We start from the raw sequence: 26285 nt of genomic DNA on the forward strand, positions 1-26285 counted from the left end.
ACTCAACACCCAATCACCCATTCAATCAGGTGGGATGACTTGCATCCCAATCTGATATCAGGCGGGATAGCATCACGAAATCCTCGCCCGTTCGACCTTGCCTCTGAACTCTATTCAATATATACATATTCGATTGCACACTTCTCGCTGGTCGTCGAATTAACAAACATAAACAAATATATGTTTTCTACTCGCTAAATTATTCATTCGCTTCGATCTCAATATGCAAAATACAGAAAGAGACCAGGAAATGTGAGGAAAGAAAATAATACAGCCGAGCAAATCATCACCAGAGTTTTAAACTACAAAGTATGAAAACGTGATAGTCTAGCCGATGTTCTCAAACTACACATTGATTAATCTGCACATGGAGGTAGCTCCCCATCCCACTGCACCTTCATCGTTGTTGGGAATGGAAAGTAGCTAGTATAGTCCGCAACCAAATACTTGCTAATGCCACCAGGGCCAGGGATCCTCCTGAGCTCGCCTTGAGGACCCGGTGCTCGTCGCAGATTTTCCAGCTTTCCCACCGTTTTGAGCATTGTCGATAGTGCTGCGTTGCAAATCCCAAAGCCCAAACATTTGTGAGGGCCCTGTCCGAAATGGATGTATGAATCAAGATCCCGCGTCAAGTCAACTTTATCGGGTTCAGGGAACTTCTTCGGGTCCATAGACGCTTTGACCTAAATAAAAACGGTCAGAATCGCGTTTCCAGACAATTTCGCGTTGGTTGTGACTTACGAGGTTACAAGCAACACGGTCTCCTGGTTTTAACTTCAGTGTTTTTACACCGTCTTTGATTGTTGACTGGGTGACAACTTCCCTGTACACGCCCACCGTTGCTCGAAGCCTGGATCCCTCTAGAAAACTATAGAGTCTGGTCAGTATCCGGACGGACGTAGTCAAACTCAACGGGCTCGATGAGAGAGTGTCTTACTATTTCAAAAGGAGCTCATCAGCTTCGGCAGTTCCCAACTTCGACAATCGATGAATCTCGGGTAAATGGATAGATCCTTCCTCTGATAAATAGTAATCGAGACATTGAGAAAATAATTGTGCTTGATTCGCTACCATGCCGCCGGCTGTCGGAAGCATGTGTGTCCAGACAATCTGCTCAGGGGGCAGTCCCGAATCCAGTAAACGGCGAATCATATGGACCCCATACTCCGTCAGCATATTGTTTCCATACAATCGTTCAACCATGTTGCTGAGGAACCCAGTTTGCTTGATCAGCTGCACATTTAGCAGGACAATATCTCCAAGCTGTTGCGTCACCTTCCGAGCTGCCTGGCGTAGAGGGAAACTTTTGGCAGGGTCGGCATCAAAAAAGATGCAAGTGAAGACTAGCGCCATGATCATATAGAGCTCAGATTCGGTGTATATGCCGCGTGGGTTATCGCCAGTCTTAAGTGGAAGCGAAAAAACGGCCACTGCAAAATGTACCTGGGCAATGTTTGCGACATCTCGCACAATATCCACTTGGTTGACTCCGGCAATTTTGTATGATTTTTCGTGTAGCAGTTTGAGCGTAATCTGCTCATAGAACTTTTTAACCTCCGCCTCCCATTCACCGTGATACAATGCTCTTCCCATCATCTGCCTGGATGCCGCATTGGGTGGCTCATCACCAGAAAGCATGAAATCTCTGCCAAACGAATTACATTCCTTATGCATCAAAAATTCAATGGCCTCCCCCCATGTAACTTTAAAATCTTTTTGGTTCTTGATAATCGCGTCGCATGCAGCATACGATTCGATCATGGTTGGATGGGGAATCCTCGCCGGCTTGTCCCACGAGTATTTCCTGGCGAAATTCAACTGTGTAAGAATTTCTCGGTTTTCGTCGGGGACCACCAAAGGGAAATGGGCATAGATTGAATTCGGCTTGAAGTGGCTGGGAAATGCCCGGAGGAACAATTTGTAGAATACGTGACCTTTGTCAACTGTATTATCGTAGCTGGCTTCATTAAAACCCCAGTTTGTTAAATTCTTCGGAGTTTGATCCACAGTATAGAAGCGGTCACCTCGCACCAAGGCAACAGCATCCGAAAGGATTGCCCGAGATATGGTAAAATTAGCACACAGCCCACTTCCCGGCACCAAGGATTCTTTAGCTTCTTCGACAATGAGCCCAGGATAGAGTTCGACATTGTCTGGATGGTCGTACAAGTGCTTCAGTTGGTCAGCAATATATGGATCAGGGTTGATGTCTTCAAAAGTTTCATGAGGTTTGAGATTGAAATGTTTTCGGAACTCGTTGAGGCTCGAAAGTCTCCATGAGCGTGCTTGGTTGATGCCAAGAATTTCCACGGCTCTGAAGACAGCAGGGATTTGTGAAGTTCCAAATGGGCCGGCACAATCTTCAATGCTTTCTGTGAGAATGTTGGCTAAGTCGTCATCGTTAAATAAGCCGTTTGATCCACGGGCAAGTTTGGCAAATGGTCGCTTTAGAGGATCCTTGGAAAGTCCAGCTTCCCATTTACCGAGAACCCGCAGAAAATCGGATAGGGATATTTTGTTTGGGTCCATGCCGTCACCGAATAGCTCCCTATAGGCATTTTGAGTCCATTTGTCATCGCGCTCCGAAACGCAGGAATGCCACCGATATACCAAATTGAATTCCGCGGAAACTTGATTGCCACCTGCTTCGTCGATCGCCGTACCAAAAAGACCTCTCATGGATTCAGAACGAGGGTCGAGACTCCAATCACTATCCGTCCGATTGATATTGAGAATGGTCCGCACATAATCTTTCAAAATGATGTTTATGTACAAGCCACAGGTGATAAGTCGGCCAGTTTGGAAAAGGTCGTTATCATATTTAGCATATGCTTTCCCACTAGCCTCAGCTGGCTTCGGAAAACGATTATCTTGGTTGATCAGGGCAAGATTTTCAACCACATAATTATGGAAACGGTTGAACATGATGAGGAGCACGCCAACACCGGGTGGGAACCCTAAGATCCTCTTCTCGGAAAAGCAGTCTGGCTTCAACTTCCCATCTTTGAAGGTTCGCACTGTATTCTGTTCTTCCTGGTTACTGCCATAAAGCGGGGCAAGATCAAGGTACGAGGAAGTAAGGGAGCGTGTATAATCATCGCGGTCAGTGCGGAATAAATCTATCGCTATGTGAGTATTGTAAAAATGATTTTTGGAGATGGCATGGGCCTACCATGAATAATGATGGAGGCCAGATAAAATAACATGCTAGATATTTTATTAGGATGAGGTCTGAACCGTTTTCTGACCAACAAACTATCGAAAAGGGTCCCCGGATCTGGGAGCACTGCTGGTTGGACCGACTTCGATGGTACAGTCCTTGCATATGAAGAACCTGCAATGCCAATTTGTGGCCAAAGGATGTTCTATATCTGATTTAGCTTCAAATACTGAATGATTTGGGTAATTGATACCAAATTACATTGTGGGAACCATCTGCCTGTCGGTAAACATACTGTTCACCGAGATATCTACATTTAATCCGTCAATAAAATCCCCTAATGGAGTTGGAATAAAATACGCACGACAACGGGGGATGTTTTAGATCGTTCCAGAGAAGGGAGAGAAGAGCGTTGCTCAGCCTATCCGCATTTGGCGACCTGGAGGGTAACGAAGAAGCGAGCTAAATATTTGGAATCAACATCGAGCTATAAATATCGGTTTGGCGATTGTAACTTACCCGGATGACTCTCTCCATGATATAATCTTTATCATTGACAGGCGCTCCTGTGGCAGCATTTCGAATGACATCAGCCAGCGTCTCTAGGTCCTTGATGTCCACTTGATTTAGGTCATCGATTAAACTTGGTTCAGGCGGTGTTTCGTCGACATAAGTCCCATCCCCAGTTTGGGTAGGCAGCGGTCGCAGCGACGAGTGAATGAGTCGGCTCAGTTTTAAAACGCCATCCTCGATCTCTTCGCGGAGAGCCTTTTTCCCACAGGATCCAGTCATTCTCGATGTTATCTTCACAGCTGCGACGATAGGGAAAAGTAGAGCTCTGACGCAGAGACTAACTGCCCACTTCTTCAATCCTATAGTCATGGCGATGGTGGTGATGAGTGTTATCGAAATGTCAAACCAAGAAGGTGTATCAGGGCTTCAAAAATTTAAATTCTCCTCTTGGGCGATATGTGTCACATGTTCACCCTGAGCACTTCCAAGGTTGGAGCATGAGATAAAGGTTTTATTAGGGCAATGAGACATGGTTTTAAAATGCAACCCCTCCCCCCCTCCTCTCTCCAACACACCCACACAAATGGCCCATGAGGTGTTTTGGACAACATGAACCACAGTCTATGGGGGACAACAAGAAAGAGGAGAGGATATGTTGTCCAACTAAGGACGTGAAAAAATAAAAGCAGAGGTAAGACATCATTGCATGACTTGACTTACCGAAATGTGGGCAACCACCAAATCAGGCAAGCAAAATAAGACACGTTCCGATGTTAGAAAGCAACACAGAAGATCACTGGTATCAGTCAACAAGGAAACGTCGGTACACCTGTATTCAAAGAAAGGAATCGAAAACACAGATCAACGACACAGAACTCGTTGACGCTTTATACATAGAGGAATGGCATCATCTTTCCAGAACAAGTCGGCTCCGATTCCCTGATGCTGAGGCTGAGCAGAGTTCCGCTGCTCCCTCAGGAGTATTCGCAGCTCGAACGAGACGCCGAATCTAAAATAGTCCCGGGATGATCCCCAGCGTCGTTGCCAGCTTTGCACAACGATTGGGAGGATGGAATTCAGCCTTGAAAGGAGAGTATGGAACATGCAGGCCTGAGGGATGCACACCTCTTGAACTGATAGGCACGAATCACGCTTTGCCGATTGGAGCTGCCGCAGGCAAAGGTACAGTACATTTCGCCCAGAATTTTAATGTGCATTCCCACTTGCACTATTCTTGGATGTGTCCAAGTATGTACTGGTTGCCAATCAGCTTGCGCCGGTAGGTGTCGGTTCGAGTACTATGTAACCGGTATCCAGGTCGGTGAAGTCCGTCTCGCCTGCCCACCGAGCTGATGAGGGAGGCTGAAAACATATTAACATAAAATAGAGATGAGAAAAGAAACGAAATGAAAACAAAAAAGAAAAAGCAATTAATGCAAAGCGACGTTGTGATTCCTGGCCTCAGCCGTTACCTTGGTACAGCCGTTCCCTGCTGCTTCGGGTATTGAAGTCCTTGAAATTAAGCGATACCTGGCGCTCCGCATATGCTGGACGAGCTGTTCAACCTTGAGAGTACTCTGTCAGCATCAGCGAGAGACATCCTGGGAGCTACATTGGATAATCATGAGTAAGCTGGTCAGTTGTGCCATCGAGTAGGACTTGAATGTGCTTGTGGGTACACATTTATGCCGTGCCGTCACTTTGCAGGCTGCCGCCGCATTTCTATCAATAATGCTCCGCTTGGACTTTTTTTCGAGAAAGCAAAATGCCAAGGTTAGATGCAGGTCAAGTACCCCGTTCCTGTTGCCAACGCCGCTGACCAGGCTGGTGCGCGGTTCGGCAGCTGGCCCTTGCCTGCAGCCACTGCGTCGCCCCAGATATGCATATCCTGCTCAACCCTGTCAAATGATCTTAAGTATCCGCTCTAATCTATGGATGCCATATCTGCTGCCGCCAGCCGGCAACTCTGAGGGTATCCTGGAGAACCTGGATCTTCTCGCGGAAGTATTGCTTCCACTTGTTTGGTGTTAAAGCCCGTCTGAGGGCCTAATAATATCATAACTATTCCAAGTTGTTGTCCCTGTCGTCCTTGTTGGGGCCTAGTCACGTGTTGGCCGAATGAACTCCGCCTAAGCTAAAAAGGGTTTTGTTTGTTGAAGCAACAATTCGAGCTTGAACCCTTTGAATAATGAATCTCAACAATCAACTTCAGCCGTTCAACAATTCTGTACAATTCTGTAGTGATAGATATACCGTGTTATCTCTTGATAGAGTTGATTTCAATTTCTACGTCTCTAAATTTCAGATATGCCGTATCATCTCAAAAGAGCTCATTCATTTTTGAAAATGGCTACAATTTGCTAGGAATTCATCACATTCAGATAGAACCACCAAGCATCCTAATAATATATCAAAAAACACGCGTCAGAGATAAATATAACTACCCCACATGGGCCTTCAGATATCAGTATTCATATTTTTTACTCCGTAACCTTCACATGTAGGACTTGGCAGAACGTCTACGCCCTCGAGACTGCACTAATCCGAAATCGTGTCACCAGGAGAGGCCAAGCTGGCTGACCTCGGGAGATACTCAACCACTCGATGTGCATGTGCGAATCCTCCATTGTCAGGACAATCTTCGAAGGGCGCACAATCTCTCATCAATTCCCGGATTTGCTACATGCGACCGTGTTCCAATGGCTTCGAACAACATCACCCTTAACGTCAAGTCTCGAGGTAAGTCCAGAGCTCAAAGCTCCCGTGCCTGGATACTAGATATGGTAGAAGTTTGTATATTCAAATCTAACAAATTAATCCCGAACTCACCAGGCAAGCCAATCTCCAAGCTTCCCCAGGAACTATCAATTAATCCCAATGCAACCGGACCGGAGCTATACAACGCCATTGCTGTAAAGTGCGGGCTCAGCATACACCGCATCAGGATCACCAAAGCCAGCGATGGCACCGCAATCCACAACAGCAACAATGCCACCATACACTCCACAGGCCTCCGAAACCAAAGTACCATCTACGTAAAAGATTTAGGTCCGCAGCCCTACAACTTCCTTTTTCCCTTTTTCCCTTCCTCATTGTCGCTTTGCGTTTTCAAACGCTTAACGCATAATACATAGCTGCCGGTTAAGACAACATTTCTCTGACCTGAAATACATACAGGAAGCCAACTCAGCTGGCGAACCGTCTACCTCATCGAGTATTTCGGCCCAATCTTCATCCACCCAATGTTCCTCCTCCCGTCCATGCGCGCCAGAATCTATCGCATCCCCAATCCCCCCCCAGTCACCGATTATCAAGTCCTCTTCTGTACCCTCGTCGTCCTCCACTTTGTGAAACGCGAACTGGAATCGGCTTTCCTCCACCGCTTCGGCCGCGCAACCATGCCCGCTCTCTTCGTCATCCGCAACAGCGGGTACTACTGGCTTCTCTCAGGCTGCAACGTCGCCTACTGGGTCTATGCGCCTACCTCCAAAGCCGCATCCACCACCATTAAATCTGCAAACCCACTACTGCTCTACACAGGCCTCGCGCTATTCATTTTTGGTCAACTTGCAAATCTAAACTCGCATGTGGTGCTACGGAATCTCCGACGACCGGGCACGAGCGAGCGAGGCATCCCGTCCGGCTTCGGGTTTAGCCTCGTGACGTGCCCAAATTACCTGTTCGAGGTGATCGCTTGGATCGGTGTTTATCTAGTGAGCGGGCTGAATTGGAGCATGGTGCTATTTATCGTCGTTGCATGCACGCCGATGGTTATCTGGGGAAAGCAGAAGGAACGCGCGTATCGTTCAGAGTTTGGCGATAAGTATAAAAAGAAACGGTTCGTTATGCTGCCGGGCATTGTCTGAGGCCCGTGTTCGCCGGTTGTGGGTGGTAGCACTGCGCTGCGGCCTGGCTACATAGACGCGGGATCAAATCAGGAGGCCAGGGTCTAAGGACAGCAAAGGGGGTTGGACGACGTGTGTGGTGGGACAGAACGAGCTGCCCGTACTTAATTTTAATACAGGCCCGAGGGTCATTGATCAGCAGGAGGCCTTTTTTTTTCTTTTCTTTTTCTTTTTTTGTTTTCGGGTAATGTCTTTTGTCTCCTCCTTCCTCATTCTATAAAAGTTCTTCTGTATTTTTAGAGGGCTATTTTTGCATTGTAGACAACCTCGTTTTATTAATTGCAGAGAAACAATTGGTGGAAGTAATGCAGGCGGACCGAAATTGTTTCTGTTCTTATTCTATTCTTTTCTTATTTTCGTCCTTGTTTGTAGAACAGGCGTATCCGATTTCGCATATTAGGAGAAATTATTGCAAATCGTTAATTGCCATCTATGTATGGATGGGATGATTGCTACTACAAAAGATGACCTGTAGCATTTACACAAATACTTTGTCGAGGCCAAGGGCTGAGTAGAAAAAAGGTCAAGTGCTGTAACTGAAGCGTCATCTCGCCTTGAATAGATGGGCAAAACTTGATGGTAGCATCGTTAGAAGGGGAGATAAAAAGAATCTCAACGTTGTATATGGTGGTACTTAAAACAGGGTAGTTGAAATGAACCAAAAAAAAAGAGCTTAGAAATACACGACAACAACAATAGAGCCATTTAGCACCCATAGGGTTGATAATAGTTTCCCTTCCCACCTGTTTGCTTCATCTTCACATATTATTTTAAATGATAATCCAATTACAAAAACCGAAATTCAGAAGTTAAGGAAACGAACAAAAGGAGAAAGGAAAAGAAAAGGCGCTCAACGATTTAGAACATCGTTCAGAGGACAGGTAAAGTTCGCATTCCCATCGATACTAATTCTTCTCAACAAAGAGGGAGAAAGACAAAGAGAAAATAATCATAAAAATAATTACGTTCATAGATTCGCGTTATTTGTTTCCCGGGCCCATTTCGTCCAGTAAATCTCCATCTGCTCCTCGCAGGTTTTTTTGGCTTTGGGCAAATCGCAACCCAAGAATCGAATAATAAAGTCTCCGTCATTGAACAGGCTGTCTGGCACTAATGAAGGGGATTCCGTCGTATACGAGTTGAAAATACGTTGCGGGATGAGGGCTAATTTTGCAAGGAGTGTCGGATGCCATAGGATGATATGATCCTGCGAAACAAAAAAAAAAGGGAATCAGTAAAGAGTAACTATGGTTTCAAAATAGTTGAGTGCCAAATATCATATAGATATATATATAGCAATATGGAACCTTACCAGAGCATGGATTTCCGCTTTTGCGAAATTATAGCTCCGATATAAGGGGTCGAACCACACGTCCAGGAAGTACCGAGTCCAATCCGTTCGTCGCAAGATAAAGCTGCCAGGGCATAGATTCTCCGCATCCTGGCTGATTATCAAGTCCACGTCTTTTGCTTTTAAGTGGGCGAATGTCTTGATCACGCTATCCGGCGGCACTACCGATTTCTCCTTGATCATAAGAGATTCAAGTCGATTGTTATCGAGGATGTGGGAGGTCAGAGAGAGGGAAGGGTTCATGATGACAGCATGCGGGGAGAGATGGAAGAAGTGAGACGCCTTCGGATACAGGGTGTAGGCATGGCGGAGAGCTGGGATTAGAGTCCAGCTGCGAGGTGCGCCGTTTAGGTAGGGAAGGTATTCTTTGGTGCTTGCGAAAAAGTTCGTGTAGCCTGTTTTTTTTTTTATTTTATCCCTAATTAGCAGGCTGCCATTGACTGCCAAAAGGTGTTTTGCATTTATTTTACCATGGCGCTTGGCATAATCTTCTCTATTCTGCTTAATGCGCTGAATATATTTGTCGCTGAGACTGTCCTCATCCAAGACGGTGACAATGACTATATTGGTCACCCCAGCCGGTACGACCTCTCCTGAAGATACAGGCAACGAAGACGGCGAGAAGAGTCGAGAAAACAAGAAAAGGAACGAGAATGCAATGAAAGCCAATATGGCACCTGCTTTCAACTTGCGGCGACGGGCTATTGAGGAGTGAGAGAGCCGCGTATATGGGACATGATGCGAGGGCTTGCGCGGGGGCAGGGCGAACTGCATCTTTTGTATAATTAAAATTCCGAAAATCCAAACGTTTTCCCCCAGCTGCGGGATGCTGGGAGACAACAAAAATCAAACCCTCCCCTTGGATGACCTTGACATGTGGCCTTGTTTTGTTTCCCTCCAGGGGTCTTTTTTTTCCATATTAGGAGCTTTGCGTTTGCAATCAATCTTCCATGTTACATGTTGGCGAATTTCAGGCTAGTTAAGACATCGGCGCGGAACAACAAGATTCTCCGCAGCTTCAGAACAGAGCGATTATATTTGATATGATTGATCTGGCGTATCTAGGCTATTTTATACTAACTAACTAGTATTTTGATTTACTTTGCCTGACTGTGGACAACTGATAGGTCAGGCGGTCTCATGGCGTTTGTGTGTGAGGGACAGGTATATGTGAGTCATTCAACTCAATGGAAAGAGTATTCTGGACTTATACTCAAATGTTTCCAACAGTGTTCCCAGATCCAGTTTTGAAAATAAGGACAGTTATACACAGATACAAAAGGCTAGGTTATTTTTCATTGAATGCAATGAAATTTGTCAAGTAGCACATAATATGAAATTTTGTGTGGCCGTCAAGGCGACACATGTGGTGGTTATGGAGATTAAATGTCCCCATTCTGGAAAAAAGGAAGGAAAGAAATTGATTGCCGAATATCCAAAAAATACATTGTCTAATATACATTTCATTGTTGGTAGCAGTACCTGCGTGAGCAATTTGTTGGAGATATCCGTCAGCCATCCATCCTACCTAGGTTGGCTGAGGATTTAAAATAGTTCAAAGCTGGGTGAACATTGGGCTCAAGACACCCTCTCTTAGCCTCGATGTATTAATCAAACGAATGTATGCATCCGTCCCAATTGCAAAATCGAAAAAAATCTCGATCACTCTGTGTTCTGGGGCGCAGTTACTTTCTCCTGATCATTCGACTCTAATTCCGCCGCGGCCTTCAATTCCAATTCCTTTTGCTCGTCCTTGAACTTCTTCTGCATCGCCTTTGACTGCATCACTTTCCACCGCAGATTCCATCCGAAAATGCCCAATTCCTTTATCCTGGCCGGCTTATCGCCCAAGAGGTACTGGTCCAAGCCGCCCACTTTCTTAATCGTCCTCAATACCCGATGTTGGACTTTGAGCTGTAATGTCTTCCCTAGGGCCTCGCTGTACAGTTCCTCGTGACGGATATTAGGTTTCCATGTCCGTCTTGTCTTTCCCTTATTTCGGCCCTTGGAGATTTTGTTTCCGAATTGGATGGTAGACCCGCCGTAGAGGCCTGTGTTTGATTGTTTGAAGAATCGGGCGGGCCCATAAGGATATTCTGGCGGCCCTTTGGTAGGGTCTGCAGAAATATAGAGAGATCGAGTTGGGGCCAAGGAGAGGGTGCGGAATGCTTGGAGGAAGGAGGAAGGGCGGGAGAGTGCGAACGGGTTGGTCAAGCGGAGAGACATTGTGGCGACTATCTTTTGCTAGAGCCCAAGCATGGTAGGAGGAGAATTAACTGGAGACTTGGTTCCTCTCATATGAACCGTATAAGGGTTAAGAAGTAAAAGGTCGTTAGTAGATGTTATTACTGTGCGCAAACCCGATTGATTAAAGCTTTGAATAAGTGCTTGAGACTTTATTACACTAGGCTTAGTTTAGACTAGCACCACTCTTCCTACGGAACTGGCTGTAGAGCCGCAAGCACACTATGAGGAAGCTTCAAAAACCACCATCCTTCTATACAACACATACCCTTTTGATTGTCCATCTCCAGAATTAGTCCTTCTCCATTTTTGATTGGTTTTAACTGTTAGCTCATCTGCGCTACGCAGAGACCTCTCCCGCTATGGTTCAGATCAGTGAGGTCAAAGGAAATTCGCGAGAGAATAGAACTGCGGCACACACCCATATCAAGGGCTTGGGATTACGGCCTGATGGCACGGCTGAACCCACAAGCGCTGGCTTTGTTGGACAGGCAGCAGCGAGAGAGGTTTGTTCAGATCCCTCCCTTTGTCATTTGTATCTCTATTCCCTGTTCTGCAAGGACTAACTCTGGGTATTTCCTCTCAGGCCTGCGGTGTGGTGGTCGATATGATAAAAGCGAAAAAAATGGCGGGCCGAGCAGTCCTACTTGCGGGTGGACCGGGAACGGGGAAGACGGCTTTGGCGCTGGCTGTGTCGCAAGAATTGGGCACCAAAGTACCTTTTTGTCCCATCGTGGGTAGTGAGGTTTTCTCGGCGGAGGTCAAGAAAACGGAGGCGCTCATGGAAAACTTTCGAAGGGCAATTGGTAATAGATTTCATCTAGTGCCATTATATAGATTTATTTTTCGCTTTTTGGTGTTAATTTCGCTCTTTAGGACTACGAGTGCGCGAGACGAAGGAAGTATACGAAGGTGAAGTGACGGAGCTCACTCCGGAGGAAGCAGAGAACCCATTGGGAGGCTACGGAAGGACCATAAGCCATCTAATCATCGGGCTCAAATCCTACAGAGGGACGAAAAAGCTGCGACTGGACCCTAGCATCTACGAAGCGATTCAGAAGGAAAGAGTAACTGTCGGCGACGTAATATATATCGAAGCCAACACTGGTGCGTGCAAGCGCGTCGGACGATCTGACGCGTATGCCACTGAGTTTGATTTGGAAGCGGAAGAATACGTACCTGTCCCCAAGGGCGACGTTCACAAGAAGAAGGAAATCGTACAAGACGTCACGCTACATGACTTGGATATTGCGAACGCCAGACCACAAGGAGGACAGGATGTCATGAGCATGATGGGCCAGCTTATGAAACCCAAGAAGACCGAAATCACAGACAAACTGCGTCAGGAGATCAACAAGGTTGTAAACCGATACATTGACCAAGGCGTAGCCGAGTTGGTTCCTGGCGTTTTGTTCATTGATGAAGTACGTTTTTCACCTGCGAAATACCCAATAAGGAAACAAGATACCGTAGACTAATTCCCCAACCCAGGTCCACATGCTCGATATAGAATGCTTCACCTACCTAAACCGCGCCCTTGAGTCTTCAATATCCCCCATCGTAATACTCGCTTCAAACCGTGGCAACACCGTCGTACGGGGCACAGGAGACATAGTAGCCGCTCATGGCATTCCCCCCGACCTCCTAGCACGCCTTCTAATAATCCCTACTCACGCTTATAACCCCGAAGAGATAAAAACTATCGTGCGGCTGCGTGCGAAGATAGAGGGCTTAACCATTAGCGAGCCGGCGCTGGAGAAAGTCGCGGAGCATGGAAGTAAAGTGAGTTTGCGCTATGCGTTGCAGCTACTGACGCCGGCGAGCATCCTAGCACGGGTAAATGGGCGAGCTGGCGGGATTGAAGAGGCGGATATTGCGGAGTGTGAGGATTTGTTTATCGATGCGAAGAGGAGCGCTGGGGTTGTGTCGAGTGGGGATGGGAATGGGTTTATTTCTTGAATTTTTTTTCTTTTTAATTTATCTTTTTATCTTAATGTGATGTCATGCCATGTCTTTTCTTTCCCCCAACGTTGTAACAACAGGTTCGATTTATCCTAATTTGCTCGTTGTGCGGTCCGCTCTGGCTTTATGTTCGGCTCTCCTTTTGACATCTGTTATTTTATGATTAGGCGATGGCGGTGGAAATGGGACTCTGGTTCGTTAAAATAAAATAAAATAAATTTTTACACGTGAGGGATCAAAGCGTATCGAGAGAATATTACCCCTAAAAATCATTTCTGCACTCTGCCTTGATTGAGATATACGGCGGTATATCTTCACAACACACCCCCACGCCTTATTATTCCCTTCCTCTCTTGTCCTTCATCCTCCCCATCCTCCTCTCCCATGTCCTGTGGAAGTAGAGCACAACCCGTCTCACAATCCCCAGAAAGCAGTAGATCACCAACACAATCCTTACAAGCAACCTAGCCAGTCTCTCTCTTTTGGTCAAGATTTCAACTTGCAATCGTTTCACGGCATCTGATGAAGAAACAAGTGCATTGCTGCCCATGACCCTGAACGGCAATTCGGCTCCTAAATGATCCACTGCTACCTGAAACGCACTCTGAACCGAATCCTCGTACAGCCCGTATCCGGTCCACGGGCCGCAGTAACTAATCCCGCGCGTGTTTTGGATCTGTTGGAGAATTTCGTGTGATTTCAGTGCACGATTGTTGAACATGAAGCGTGGGTATTCCCATATTCCCTGCACCCGGAGTGGGTGGGGAGGAGATACTGGATTGTGGGTTATAATGACGGGACCGAATGTTTCTTCTGAGAGGCCTTGTAGGCTATTCATAGAATAGGAGGTGCAGAATTGGCTAGTGTCCAGATAATTGGGTTGCGAGGATTTCGTTATGTGGTTAAAAGTCGCCCAGACGCGTTTTCGCTTCGGCATCAGCTATCGATGGCGAATATTGTTGTTAAATTAATGTATAGAAAATAAAGTCTTTCAAAGAAAATGGTTGATTGCCACAAATTCCAAGTCCGAGCATGAGTTGGGAAAGGGTAAATTTAGAACTCACCGTCGTATCGGAATGCAGGATAGCGACAGTCCTAGCTGTTTTAAACCCGTCCAGTGCCCTTACCTCCACATCAGTCGCCCCGGCTGATATCAAGTTTAAAGCGTCATACGCCGACGTCGCGATGATGACGTGATTAAAATATTCTATATGGCCTTCATCCCATTGCACTGCTAACCATCCAGGCCTGTCACTGTTTTTAATTGAATTGATGGTCGTATTGCAATGAATTCTTCCAGCGGGTGCGATATTTGCAATTGCGGCCTCGAATTCATTAATACCACCCGTTAGACACATCCATTTTGACCAAAACAAAGAGCTCCGGAGGAGATCGCAGTCCGCCATGAAGCGTAGAAGAAGAACTATGGGAAGTTCCAATGCATCCTTTGCGTTGTTGACGTTCCACAAAACGGAAATAAGTGGAATTATGTAGTGGTCGCGGAAAGAATTCGAATAGCCCTCGTTGGCCAGGTATGCGCCGATGCTCTGCTCAGACTGTTCATGATTTTGGGGCTGCTTGGAGTTCTTCCGCCTTCTAGATCGTTGTCTTTTGGTGATTTGCCCACTCCTCAATAGATCGAGAGCAAAATGATTGAATCTCGCAACATCAATCAACATCCTCCACATATCTATCCGGAATAGGTTGCGGGAGAGAATAGCGGATAGCGACGTGGTTCTCCATTCAAATGAATCCCGGATCTGAAACGAGGACACTGAGAATTTGGTGTCGCGGCAAGGTATCTGAAGCTCCTGCAGAAATGCGTGTAGATTTGCTGCTTCCCCGAGTAAGCTCCTGAGACAAAGCTCAAGGTACGGAAGCAAACTGACGTGAAGTGGAAGGCTTGAAATATACAAGTCCTGTATCAACCCCAATTTGCTTTCCTCTTTTCTCATACTGAAATAAATGTGTACGACCTCCCAATCTGCTCGCGGCCTCGAAAAGATGGACTTCGTGCCCAGTGTCTTTCAGGGCCCAGAATGCAGCTAGGCCGGAAGAACCTCCGCCAACAATGGCAACTCTTTTGGGAGCCATTGTGAGATCTGGGTGGATACTGCGAGTGAACGAAGGGTACACCCAAAAATACGATTAGCAGAGCCCCTAGAAATAAAACATGGCTAACTAGATGCCGATAGATAAGATTCCGCCGAATGAAATCAAAGCCTGATGTTCTCCGCGCAAACAGAATCTATATCAAACGGATGGCCTCAGAGGTACTCGCGTAGTGGTATCGCCAGACCTAAATGGAGATAGCTTTGCACGAATAGGAAGAAATGTTGATATATTATTATTGACGACAGTAGAATGCCAGACTAGTCAGGAGGACGGATGAACGGGAGCATCCCTGATTTCTCACTCTAGTTTTTTCGAGTATATGACGTTAGCGTTTCTTCCAATATCAGGGGAGTGAACAGCCGTTCCCACTGGGGTCAGTTTGTGTATACTTGCAGGTCACAGTTGAACGTGCATTCCTCAGCCGTAGATATGGATCCTCAAATGGATCAGATCACGTGGAGATAAACCAAATGAGTACTTTTAAATACAAAAAATAATATGTGTGATTAGTTGTAAACAGAAGTATCTTTATGTACCTATTTAACCTCTTCATTGCCCTTCTTGGCATGGCTGGGACTGCCACTGCCCAGGTGGTTTCCCGTCGTGGCATCATCACAACTCCCAAGTCGCATACCATCAATAAGACCAGAAACCAGCCAAAACTCTATTTGTTTTGGTGATTGCGAAGGATATCGATCCCAATAAGTTGCATAACCTGGATCTTCTCATAAAGCCCCCACATCGAACGAACAAACAAAGCCCGCTTTATCCGCCTCTTGACCACGCTTCCGACACGATATTCCGTTTTGCATCTAAGATATATCAGAAATGGCGAGCCCTCTCGATGCAGGTGCCGGCTCAGAGCTGTTCAGCAGCTATGAAGCTGAGCTTAAGTTAGTCCAGGCAGACCTGAACCAGAAACTCGACCAAATCGCAGAATACCAGGGAGAGGAAAGGAAGTCAGCCATAAAACAAGCAGAGAAGTCATTAGAGGAGGCCACCGAACTAGTAAGTGTATTTCCTACCTACCTATTCAGTCTCTCTCCTGTGGCTTCTTGACCTGTCGTTGGTCGCTATCTGGCTATTTGGCGCATAGGACGAACAAGCTGACTTACACATGTCCCGCTCAAAAACACATAGATAGATCAAATGCGGATAGAGAAAGAGAACATCCCCTCCGCAGCCCGTTCGAAAGTGAATGCCCGTTTCCGCAATTTCGTAACAGACATCGACGACGTCAAGCGTCAGCTTAAAGCCCTCTCCGATGACCGCAGAGCGCTCTTTGGCGACCGATACACAGATGAGCCCAACGGCGTAAACGACCACCATCTGGAGCAGAGACAGCAGCTGCTATCCGGAACTGAACGTCTAGAGCGGAGTTCCGCCCGTCTAAGGGATAGCCAGAGAGTAGCGCAGGAGACCGAGGATATTGGACGGCACACATTAGCTGATCTATACATCCAACGCCAGACCATCGAGCACACCCGAGCTGGCTTACTGGAAAGTGAAGGCTACGTGGATCGCAGCGTAAAGACGCTGAGGGGGATGGCTCGTAGGTATTGTATCCTAAATTTTAAACACCATTAAATAGCTGTCGGGCGTGACGTAACTGATTCATGTGAATAGGATGGCTACGAATCGGATGATTACTCTCGCCATCATAACCGTATTGGTCCTTCTTATCGTTGCTGTTATATACAGCAAGTTTCACTGAGCGTTCTCTTTTTGGGTATATTATTGCGTCTTAATTTAGTTTTGGTGTTTTAGGCGAACCGTCTCCTTTTTATTTATATTGTCCGCCCACCTTTCGTTTTTTCTATTGGTGTTTGTTTGTGATATTGATTTTGTACCATACGACTATTCTTTATTGCTACTACAATCTCCGGTTTACGTACCGTCTAAGGAGCGGGTCCGATGGAGACAATCGGCTGAACGAATACAATAATATAGCGATTTCATTATAAACTAAAACTCTTCCAGAACTCTGGGTATCTATGCTGTATCATCTATCATTACAGATCAATTCATGCCTCAGGCCAAAAAGAAGGGATAAGAAAAGGCCCATAAAACAAAATGAAAAAATATTTACAAATATAATACATTCGTCAGTTCCTCCCGCGGTTCTCCCCTGTTCCCAACCCCTCAGTTCAAAAACCTCACGACCCCAAACCCAAAATTAACCACAATCCCCACAAAAACCGCCAACCCCTTCCTCCAACTCCAAACCCCCTGCTCCCTTAGCAACCACAGCCCACACCCCACCGGCCAAAAGAACCCCATCACCGAACCCCACAGCATGTCATCCAGCGGTCCTGCTGCCCCCGACGTTGTCCCGACCCCATAATTCGCAATCCCCGCATCACCACTGCCACTGGCCCCACCTGTCCCCATGCCGCTGCCGCCCATCTCCATCGAGCCCGCAGAAGCCCCCTCGTCCATCCATATATCTTCAAGGCGTCGCAGCTCCGCGCCGGACGGCATTGTATCCGGCGTATACGAGAGGGACTGGAGGGCGAGGAACTGCGAGCGCAGTGCAGACACTTCGGCAGATGTGAAGCCTGCTTCTAACAAGCGGTCGAAGCCTCTGGGACCAGTGGGGGTAGGTGATGGACGGGTGGAGGTGGATGCTGATTGGGCGTGCTGCTGGCCGTGGCCATGGTGTGTAGAAGTGGAAGTGGAAATGGTACCACGCGGTGCGGTAGCAAAAGCATCTAAGGACGATGACGAGGAGGAGGATTGTGGTGGGTTGTTGAGAGAAGAAGAAGAAGAAGGGATAAGCAGAGAGGAGGACTTGCTATCCACCACTGGCCGCTTGGTCCCTTCCCAGCCCTCTGTATCATCTTCTTCCGCCGCACGTGCAAGCCGCGCCTCCACCTCTAACTCTGCTGCGGAGAGGATGATATCTCCGATCGAGCAGTGAATGTACGTCCGTAGCTGTGGTGTGGGCGGATCACGCACGGGTGCTTTGCCTTTGTCTTTCACATTCCTATTCCCAGCACCGACCAAATAGGAGTAATCCGGCAACGGGGATGAGGTCTTATGGTTATTATGTCCGATCCCAGGTATGGTAGAGGCGATTTTTAGACTGGAGGCGAGAGGAGAGGTATCATTGAGGGCCTTGCCAGCATATATGAGGCGGAGACGGTGTGTGGAGAGGTCCTGTGGGAGATGTTGGCGGATGAGTTGTTTGAGGCCCGCGGCTGTCAGGAGGGTTGGGTCAGGGATTTCGAGGAGGACATCTGGGATTGAGGCAGAAAAACGGATCGTGAGGAGGAGGGTGAGGTCGGGGGGGAGGTGTTCTGTCATAGTTGCTTTGCTGGAGATGTTCTTCATTTACTTGTGTAGATTGGATTTTGTGATGCATTTTCTATCCATGGATGTTGGTTGGAGCCCGCAAAATGAAGCACGTGATTCTTAGTACCGTGGGGCTTCAACTCCAAGTGGCGAGTCAATGTTGTTGACAATGTTGATACCAGAATGATATCCTAGTTGTCTCACTTACTAGTAGCGCATCTATAGATTGTCAGAAGGAAGTCTTCTCGTCATATTGTTTTCAGGTAGTGTTAGAATAAAGAATTGTACATGTTGGCTGTATACACTTCGCTTAGGCTATCTTTCCAATTAGCAAAGAAAGAAAAGAGAGGAGGCCGGGGGAGAAGAGCTCCTCTAGAATAAAATGTGACATAGATAGTGGAGACGGGTATATCCATAAAAATGACAATACTTAATATAAGAAAAATTTCAGAGGTTATTAGAAAATTGAAAACAGCCAAGAAGAAATCTCATCCCAAACTCCGGATGATCAATCCACCCCGGAGATATAACGTTTGTGTATGTACCTATAAAAACAAAGTCCAACCAATTTCTTTCATTGTAGATAAATCTTTACACCATGAACGATTCGCCGCAGCCGCATTGGTCCTCTGCCACCACAGCCATAGTCAGCAAGCTATATATATATATTCGTGTCGAAATTTTGGGACGAAAAGAGACCTAAGTCACTTACTTATATTTGGATTTTTGAATACAAACCGGCTGGCTAGGCTGTCCTCTTGCCAGTCCATTTCAGTGCCAATTATGCTGAACAAGGCCTTGCTGTCAATCAAGATCTTGACTCCGTCTTGCTCCACCACCTCATCAAATGGCGCGGGTTTATCCACGTATTCTAGATGGTAAGATAACCCTGAGCATCCCCTATTCTTCACCGCCAACGCGAACCCAACTTAGGATCGGGCTGGTCGGTTAGTGGCGAAAGATGTAAAATAGCTTCAGGAGTGATGTGCATTGCCGTCTTTCCGGGCTTTCAGTTTGCTAACCCGTCGTGTTTTTTTGGGTGTTAGGGATTGTGCGGATGTTGGGGGGGTGGTGGTTGCGGTTGCGGAGGGGGTTGCGGAGACGGAAGGGGAGGGAGAGGAGGGAGCTATCAGCTTAGAAACCTGAGCCTCAACTTCTGGGTAACTGGTAGCGTTTGACTTGTTGATGGATTCAACGCTCTCAGGTTGCTGTGGTTGTGGATGTGGGCGATTAGTTGATCCCGATTGCCATTTGCCGAGCATTGAATTTTTATCGACAACGATTGAGGCTTCGGATACGCTGTCTGAATTACGAGCGGGGGGCGGGAGAGACTCTAGAAGAGAGTAAGGTTGATAGGCGGTTGCGGTCTGTAATTTGCGCTTCGAGGAATGGTTGGATGAGCCGTATGATGAGAATGATCGGAGGCTAAGAGGACATGCCGCTCGTCGAGGCAGCTTGGTGGTCACTGATCGGAGGAGACCAGATGATGTCACCGTTGGGTGAAGAGCAGAACAGAACGACATGGTCAAGAGAAGATAAATCGACAATAGTCTATATATATGGCATACACAACCCAAGGAGGGTGGTGCGTTGAAAGAGCAAGGGAAGATGGTCAATGATAGGAATCATCCAGGGACGAAGGGTTTTGGGATGACAAAAACCATGGCAGCAGTCGGTTGAATGCGGTCCGGGGGTGGGTGACTAATCACAGTAACACCAATTTCCGCCAATCAGCTGCCTCGGGTTTCAACGCATTGTCCTGCGTTCGTGAGTATCCTATCAGTACGGTATAGAGGGCTACCGCCGATAACTTCTCAGGATCTCGTGTGGCTGTTTCATACTATGGTTTCCCTATGCAGCAGTAGCCAGCAGTGGTCGCTTGAATATAAATAATCTCTTTTATTTGGATTAAAGCACAGACGCAGTTGATTTCTCTGCGTGCCGAGGTCTAAGATACTGATCCACGGGGCAAACAGTTGGGCGCACTAGTAACCGCGCGGCTAACACTGACTAAGCGGTATGTTGGGGAGGTAAAAGCCACAAGCGGCTGAACGCGATCCATGTGTAAAAATGCCCTATCAATCATGCTTATTGTATTCTGGTCGCGGGACAATGAATACCCTTGAATGTCTATGTCTTACTGACACACCCACTGCTAATAGACCTTGAAACTGCGCGACCGTCGGGCGTCGTCTTCCCCATAATCATGGAATCCTCCCCGCTAACCCAACAATCCAGACCAGACACCTTCCAGCCCAAGATCGTCAAGCTTTACGAGACCCTATTCCTTGTATGTTGCAACTATTTCAAACCGCTATAGCCAATATATATCCACCGGCCTTCTTCTAATAAATGATTTAGAACGCTGAGGATGCAGAGCCGTCGGAAGGATTCTGGAGAGAATTCTTTCTTCTCCCTCCGCAGAGGGTTCGATTGAGTCAGATACTGGACGTTATCAGTCCTGATGACATCTTGCAAATTCATGTATGTGCCTGTTTGTCTATTCGCATGCATAGTTAGGTAGTTGTCTAGAATCTGACTAATATGATCTGTAGTTTCACACTCAACAGCTGTTCTCCAAGGCCATAAAAGAGGCTGCTGCTGGGGAATCCCCATCAAATATTTATGCGCTAGAGGTTAGCACGACTGCATTCTCAATTTCCCGCCCAAAAAGACTTACTGAGAGCTTTGAAAACAGACCTTGACAACTTTCTTAGGTGGCGTCTTAACTAAGAAGTACACCAACCCGAGTTCTGATATCATCACCGTCCTTGCTGGCATTGACGAAGTCGACCATGTTATCGCAAACTTTGTCGCGGCCCTGGACGGGATCATACGAAACGGAACCAGCTGTATGGTACTCTATACGAAATGTTTTAAAGGAATATGCTTTCTTTATTATTATAGTAGCTAATTAGCTCTTATCAAAATAGTTGAAATACGTCTCAAAGCTGTTGAGGCTGCAATATCAATGACTAGCGGAGGCTACAAAACAAGTCTTATATCTTATTTCATGCATCGGGATATTTTCCCTGCCCTGATGAAGGTTGGACGATATCTTCTCCTACATTCACGAAACCAAAAACCAATTTATACTGATTGCAGATCAAATTATAGTTTATCCATGATTCAAACATCCGCACTCAAATCTTTGAGCCGTTTGTACTCCTGGGGCTTCTATCAAACTACAACAAATTCGAATTCCAGAACCCTTACCAGCTACGACTTGATGACTTTGTAAACGAATCTACGATTCAGAAAATTGTCGGTGGAACTGGCGTAACATGCACTGCATTGCGCAACGGATATGTTGCCGTTCAGGATGATCTTCCTGAGGGCTGGAATTTGAGCTCAACTTTAGCCTTCTTTGGCCTTGGGGCGTTAGCTCCTGGTCGCAGAGCTAAGACACCATTGACTCCAGAAGAGGCTAAAGCACGATTTGGAGCTCTGTAGGTGGATTCCTTCTTTGTCCCCCCTTCAATATGTGCAGCGGAGAACAGTGGTTTCTGACAAAACCAAAGTCCCTCTCCCGAAGCGACCATATTACTTGCCATTTACGATTTCATCAACGCGAATAAGCTGTTTGGCTTCAGTTTTGTCTCATACATGCCAGAGAAGCGCTCTGAAGAATCCCCCTTTTCAAGTTTCCTCTCATTTACATCATATTTACTACAACATGCATATCGATCGACCAGGGTCACACTCTATGCAGAGACCAATCTGTTCTCACTTCGCATACTCGTGGAAGAGTCCCTGCTATGTAAACAGATCTGTAGCGAGGAGATGAAGCGCCCTGTACGACTTTGTCGCCAGCGAGCACCGTATCTCCCTTTGATACAGGAAGACAGAATCCTTGCGACTGTTGTCTTCGATATCATGATTGATGCTATCAACCACAACCTCCGCAGGGAACTTGACGTCGACTTGTATTGGTGCGTACCTCGATTATTATGCCACAGGTGACACAGACATACACTAACGGACTAAATTGAACAGTCATACAATCTCCATCCTCCTCCGCCTCCTCACCTACGTCTCCTCAACCCAAACACGCCTTGCATACCACTGGTCCGAGCTCTGGCGGACCCTACTCACTCTCACCCGTTTCCTAACAACCTACTCCACGAGTCTCACCTCAAACCCTCAAATCCACAGCCTCGCTACCTCCCTCATCGACCTAATCGCCTTCTGCATATCCGCTGGCGACACGTTCCTCCCAGACCCAGCGTCGTACGATGATCTGTTCTACAAAGTCGTTGAGACAGGACCCATACTCACCCGCTTTAAGGATATTTACGAACGCTCCTTCTCCTCCGCACCAACAATACCGTCAACGTCCAACAAACCCGCAAACGCACAAGTCATAACCGCTGCCCCGGCCACCGCTGCTACTGACTCTGCCACGCACTCCATAGACACCCTCATCAGTGTCGCCTCGCATTTCCATTCCCTCCTCTTTCTCGCAGATAAATCCAAGAATACAACACCAACAGCAGCTTCCACCACCCCAACGCCAGCCGCTGAAATCCTAGCCATTGGCAGGAAGAAAAACCTCAGCCCGCGCGAAGTTCACCAGATCATCAAGCAAGGGTATGAGACTCTGAGCATCCGGTCTCAGGAAGGGCTTAACCTTTGGGCGAAGTGGAGGGAGGCGGATTGGAAGGTGAAGTTAAAGCGGATCGCGCGCTGCGCAGTCGATGATGCTAGGTTGGTGATTGTATCGAAGGCAGAGCGGGTGCCGGTTCTTGTCGATACGAGCGGAGGAGGAGGAGGAGGGGGAGGAGGTGGTGGTGGTGATAAGTTAGTGAAGGAGTAAGGAGGAACTAGGGGACCTTCTCGGGGTTCCCTGTTGTATTCCGGTAGGGTTTTAATGGTTCGTTCGTGCGCACATGTGTGGCGCGGTGTCCTTTCTTTTCGTATTTAACGTTTTAGGATTTAAAGATTTTTGCTCTTCTCTTGACATTATGATATTAATTTAGCGTTGTTGTGTAGCCGGCTACATAGTCAAGTTGTTGCGCTGTACATCCCACCCGCACGCTCCCCATCTCATCCCATGGGTTTTATTTTGCCTGGGTTCGATGGGATAGGAAATTTCTATTTTTCTTTCTTTCTTTCTTTTCGGGGGTAGTTTTAAACTGGCCTAGGCCCCGTCATACCTATATAGATCTATACTCATCGCCCTTTTAGATTATCGCCATGGAAAAACATTATCCATTCTCACAAAATAGGAATTCGAGAGTGGAGAAGAAAATATATACATGTCTCCTCTATTAGTTGTCAAAGAAATGGAACGTCCTGAAATTTTCCATAACTCGATCTAGCAGCTATATATATATATATATATAACGTATAAACCTAAGAGCGCCGATAAAAAGTAGAGGCAAAAGGAAAAAAAAAAAAAAAAAAAAGATTAAAAAAAAGAGAAAAGATTACAAACCGTTAAGGTGCATAGCAAGAGACAATACAAACGAAGAATCGGGTCAAGAGAAAGTGTAAAAAGCGTGCTTATACCGCCCGAAAATGATCGTATGCGTCAGGTGTGGAAAAGAGTGGCGGAAATCTCGGGAAACAAATGTAAAAGATAACCACCCAATATCATCCCATCCATGCCGTGACTTCATAGGAAAGAAAGGAGTATATTTCAGAAATGTATGAAAGGCCTGCCTGGGTGAACAACGATGGAGGCTGCGTAGCCCTTGCTTTCCTCCCTCGACACAATTTTGCAGAATATTCAAAGTGTACATCTTTAAGTTGTCCTATATCATTTCATCTTTGCAAAACGCGTATAAAAGATGCTACCGTATCACCAGTTTCAACACAAGATATTTGTGTGTCCATTCCCTCATTGTCAGAGGGCCATCGAAACCTGTCGATTCTAAAATAGGCGGGATGTTGCGGTTCCGGGGGCATCCGGGTTTGAAACTCCCTTTGCCTTGTCGACATATTCGTTGCCGGGGATCTTATATTTGCTTGCAAAAAGTTTTTCAGAGTTCCTACTCAGCCAGATTGCAAGCTTAGACAGTTCCTCACGCAGACGGTTGGTAGATTCTTGGCCAAGATTCGTCTGCGCGAGAAGTTCTGGCAACGAGGCTGTGAACGAAAGGGGGATGTTGTCAGCGCTGGTTTGCATAATAGGTAGAATAGCTAGAGCAGAATACAAGTAGGGGACGTAGGGCTAGCTTAGCCCCTTTTGGATAAATCTCACCAAATAATCTAGCTAGGTGTTCAGCGCCATATATATCGCATGGTCCCTTGTCGACGAACCCTTCGGCCCCGGATTCCCATTTCCGTTGTAGGATGTGATATTGCTCTCTTTCAAAACTGTATAATAGCAGCCGGCCAAGGCATTTATCAAAATACTCTCTAATGCCAGACAAAACTTCTTCCAGCACGTCCACTTGAGCCTGGGAAGTTCTTTTGGTTTTCTCCTCCTCAAAGTATGTATCGAGGATTTTGTTGACAGAGACTTTTGCGGGAAGTGGTACCAATTGCATGTTCTTTGTGATGTTTTCCCAGTCATCTACGAGGAGTGCTTTGAGGTTATCAGGCATCACTATCCTTACGGATGGGCGTGCGTTGAAATGCTCCTCCTGTGGCAAATCACAAGTCAACACGTCATACAAGGCGATATGGCGATTCAAGTCAAAAACAAAAACAACCAATACAAAAATGATTATGATACGTGATTTTCAGAGAAATCGGAACACAATATGTACTAGGTAGCATCAAAAATAAACTTGGTTACATACCTTTTCAATTTCAGCATCTCTTGATCGCTTCGTGCCTTTGGCAGGAGCGGATGAATGCCTCTCTTCGCTGTTTCGATTGGAGCTCATGTCAGAACTACGACGTTTTTTCGCCGATGACTTGTTAGATCGTTGACGAAGAGAAGCTTCCACATCACGACGGAGCGTAGCGGCAAGTTCTCTGTTCTCTTCAGTCGCTTTGCGTAGGCGATCTTGTAGAACCCAGTCATCCCACCTGTAACATATCCGTCAGCTTTGCGTCCAGAAAGAAAGGAAAATCCAGCCAAAGAGACCACGTCATCTCGAAAACTAAGATAGGCAAATGTACATACGTATTTTTCCAGCCTTTGTAATGAACCCGATACTCGTAGGGGCTCTTTCTGTCGTCTGGATCGGTCAATCTGACCTCAAGGATCTTCGCCTCGTACAGAATCTCATGGTGAAAGCAGAAGACTTTCTCATCCTTATGATAAATGGGGTGATTTGCTGGCGGCATGACAGCAGGACAGCAGGGGAAAGTATGTCCAGTCTTATTCACTGGTTTTGCAGCGTTAAGAACCTCTCTGCTCTGTTGGTACCTTCAGCCCGACTAGGGGAGAGCGAACTGGTGCAAGCAGCAAGTTTGAAGATCCGAAGACACTCGCGAAAGCAAGAGAAACTACTGCCACAAAGCACAAGCAAAAGCAACAGATATTACTGCAACGTACGAAAGAAGCTCAGCTAGCAAAACTGATGCTTTTATCGAAACAGGGTGGAAGAAATCCCGTACAGGATGTCAAGCACTCGATGACGAGCACCACGCAGCACTAGGTCCTCCTAAAAAGAAAATTCCAAATGTTCGTATGGGTGGTATAACGATTGCCGTGCAGAGAGGAATCGAAGGAACAGCAGACGAGGTGTGCTGTGATGTATGGAAGTCACCGACGAGGACAGATCCTGCGCCTTGCTGGCCCCTTGAATCTTTTCACAATCACGCGCCGGTATTACCCTGTATC

The 26285-nt window shown here is 46.7% G+C and overlaps 10 protein-coding genes across 10 annotated transcripts; 4 read left to right on the forward strand and 6 right to left on the reverse strand.

The window, feature by feature from the left end:
* Nucleotides 1–356: 356 nt before the first annotated feature.
* Nucleotides 357–4042, reverse strand: HCBG_03468 (fatty acid oxygenase; the record flags this gene model as incomplete). The annotated part of the gene is made up of 7 exons (XM_045430517.1): nt 357–683; nt 742–868; nt 938–3119; nt 3257–3365; nt 3422–3470; nt 3525–3622; nt 3680–4042. The coding sequence occupies 7 exons, from the start codon at nt 4040–4042 to the stop codon at nt 357–359; spliced, it is 3255 nt and encodes a 1084-aa protein (XP_045288660.1).
* Nucleotides 4043–6330: 2288 nt separating this feature from the next.
* HCBG_03469 (steroid alpha reductase) lies at nt 6331–8007 on the forward strand (the record flags this gene model as incomplete). Its single annotated transcript, XM_045430518.1, has 3 exons — nt 6331–6412; nt 6506–6721; nt 6851–8007. 3 exons carry the CDS (start codon nt 6373–6375, stop codon nt 7537–7539), a joined length of 945 nt encoding a protein of 314 aa, XP_045288661.1.
* Nucleotides 8008–8142: 135 nt separating this feature from the next.
* On the reverse strand, nt 8143–9814 carry HCBG_03470 (alpha-1,2-galactosyltransferase; the record flags this gene model as incomplete). The annotated part of the gene is made up of 3 exons (XM_045430519.1): nt 8143–8785; nt 8891–9324; nt 9400–9814. The coding sequence occupies 3 exons, from the start codon at nt 9701–9703 to the stop codon at nt 8546–8548; spliced, it is 978 nt and encodes a 325-aa protein (XP_045288662.1).
* Nucleotides 9815–10591: 777 nt separating this feature from the next.
* On the reverse strand, nt 10592–11155 carry HCBG_03471 (50S ribosomal protein L24; the record flags this gene model as incomplete). Its single annotated transcript, XM_045430520.1, has 1 exon — nt 10592–11155. The coding sequence occupies one exon, from the start codon at nt 11153–11155 to the stop codon at nt 10592–10594; it is 564 nt and encodes a 187-aa protein (XP_045288663.1).
* A 380-nt stretch (nt 11156–11535) lies between these two features.
* Nucleotides 11536–13132, forward strand: HCBG_03472 (RuvB-like helicase 1; the record flags this gene model as incomplete). Its single annotated transcript, XM_045430521.1, has 4 exons — nt 11536–11679; nt 11760–11979; nt 12050–12597; nt 12665–13132. 4 exons carry the CDS (start codon nt 11536–11538, stop codon nt 13130–13132), a joined length of 1380 nt encoding a protein of 459 aa, XP_045288664.1.
* Nucleotides 13133–13472: 340 nt separating this feature from the next.
* HCBG_03473 (FAD dependent oxidoreductase) lies at nt 13473–15732 on the reverse strand (the record flags this gene model as incomplete). The annotated part of the gene is made up of 4 exons (XM_045430522.1): nt 13473–14075; nt 14200–14969; nt 15025–15552; nt 15644–15732. The coding sequence occupies 3 exons, from the start codon at nt 15227–15229 to the stop codon at nt 13473–13475; spliced, it is 1578 nt and encodes a 525-aa protein (XP_045288665.1).
* Nucleotides 15733–16078: 346 nt separating this feature from the next.
* Nucleotides 16079–17215, forward strand: HCBG_03474 (t-SNARE; the record flags this gene model as incomplete). The annotated part of the gene is made up of 3 exons (XM_045430523.1): nt 16079–16258; nt 16391–16806; nt 16877–17215. The coding sequence occupies 3 exons, from the start codon at nt 16079–16081 to the stop codon at nt 16962–16964; spliced, it is 684 nt and encodes a 227-aa protein (XP_045288666.1).
* A 177-nt stretch (nt 17216–17392) lies between these two features.
* HCBG_03475 (iron-sulfur assembly protein) lies at nt 17393–19806 on the reverse strand (the record flags this gene model as incomplete). The annotated part of the gene is made up of 4 exons (XM_045430524.1): nt 17393–18577; nt 18753–18763; nt 19257–19472; nt 19710–19806. 4 exons carry the CDS (start codon nt 19804–19806, stop codon nt 17393–17395), a joined length of 1509 nt encoding a protein of 502 aa, XP_045288667.1.
* An 829-nt stretch (nt 19807–20635) lies between these two features.
* HCBG_03476 (uncharacterized protein) lies at nt 20636–23360 on the forward strand (the record flags this gene model as incomplete). Its single annotated transcript, XM_045430525.1, has 8 exons — nt 20636–20834; nt 20906–21028; nt 21100–21180; nt 21243–21396; nt 21478–21590; nt 21662–21993; nt 22066–22476; nt 22541–23360. The coding sequence occupies 8 exons, from the start codon at nt 20751–20753 to the stop codon at nt 23358–23360; spliced, it is 2118 nt and encodes a 705-aa protein (XP_045288668.1).
* Nucleotides 23361–24419: 1059 nt separating this feature from the next.
* HCBG_03477 (histone acetylase complex subunit) lies at nt 24420–25786 on the reverse strand (the record flags this gene model as incomplete). The annotated part of the gene is made up of 4 exons (XM_045430526.1): nt 24420–24634; nt 24750–25134; nt 25294–25525; nt 25623–25786. 4 exons carry the CDS (start codon nt 25784–25786, stop codon nt 24420–24422), a joined length of 996 nt encoding a protein of 331 aa, XP_045288669.1.
* Between the last annotated feature and the right edge of the window lie 499 nt (nt 25787–26285).

This window comes from Histoplasma capsulatum, assembly GCF_000150115.1.
Source record: "Histoplasma capsulatum G186AR genomic scaffold supercont2.4, whole genome shotgun sequence".
NCBI lineage: Eukaryota > Fungi > Ascomycota > Eurotiomycetes > Onygenales > Ajellomycetaceae > Histoplasma > Histoplasma capsulatum.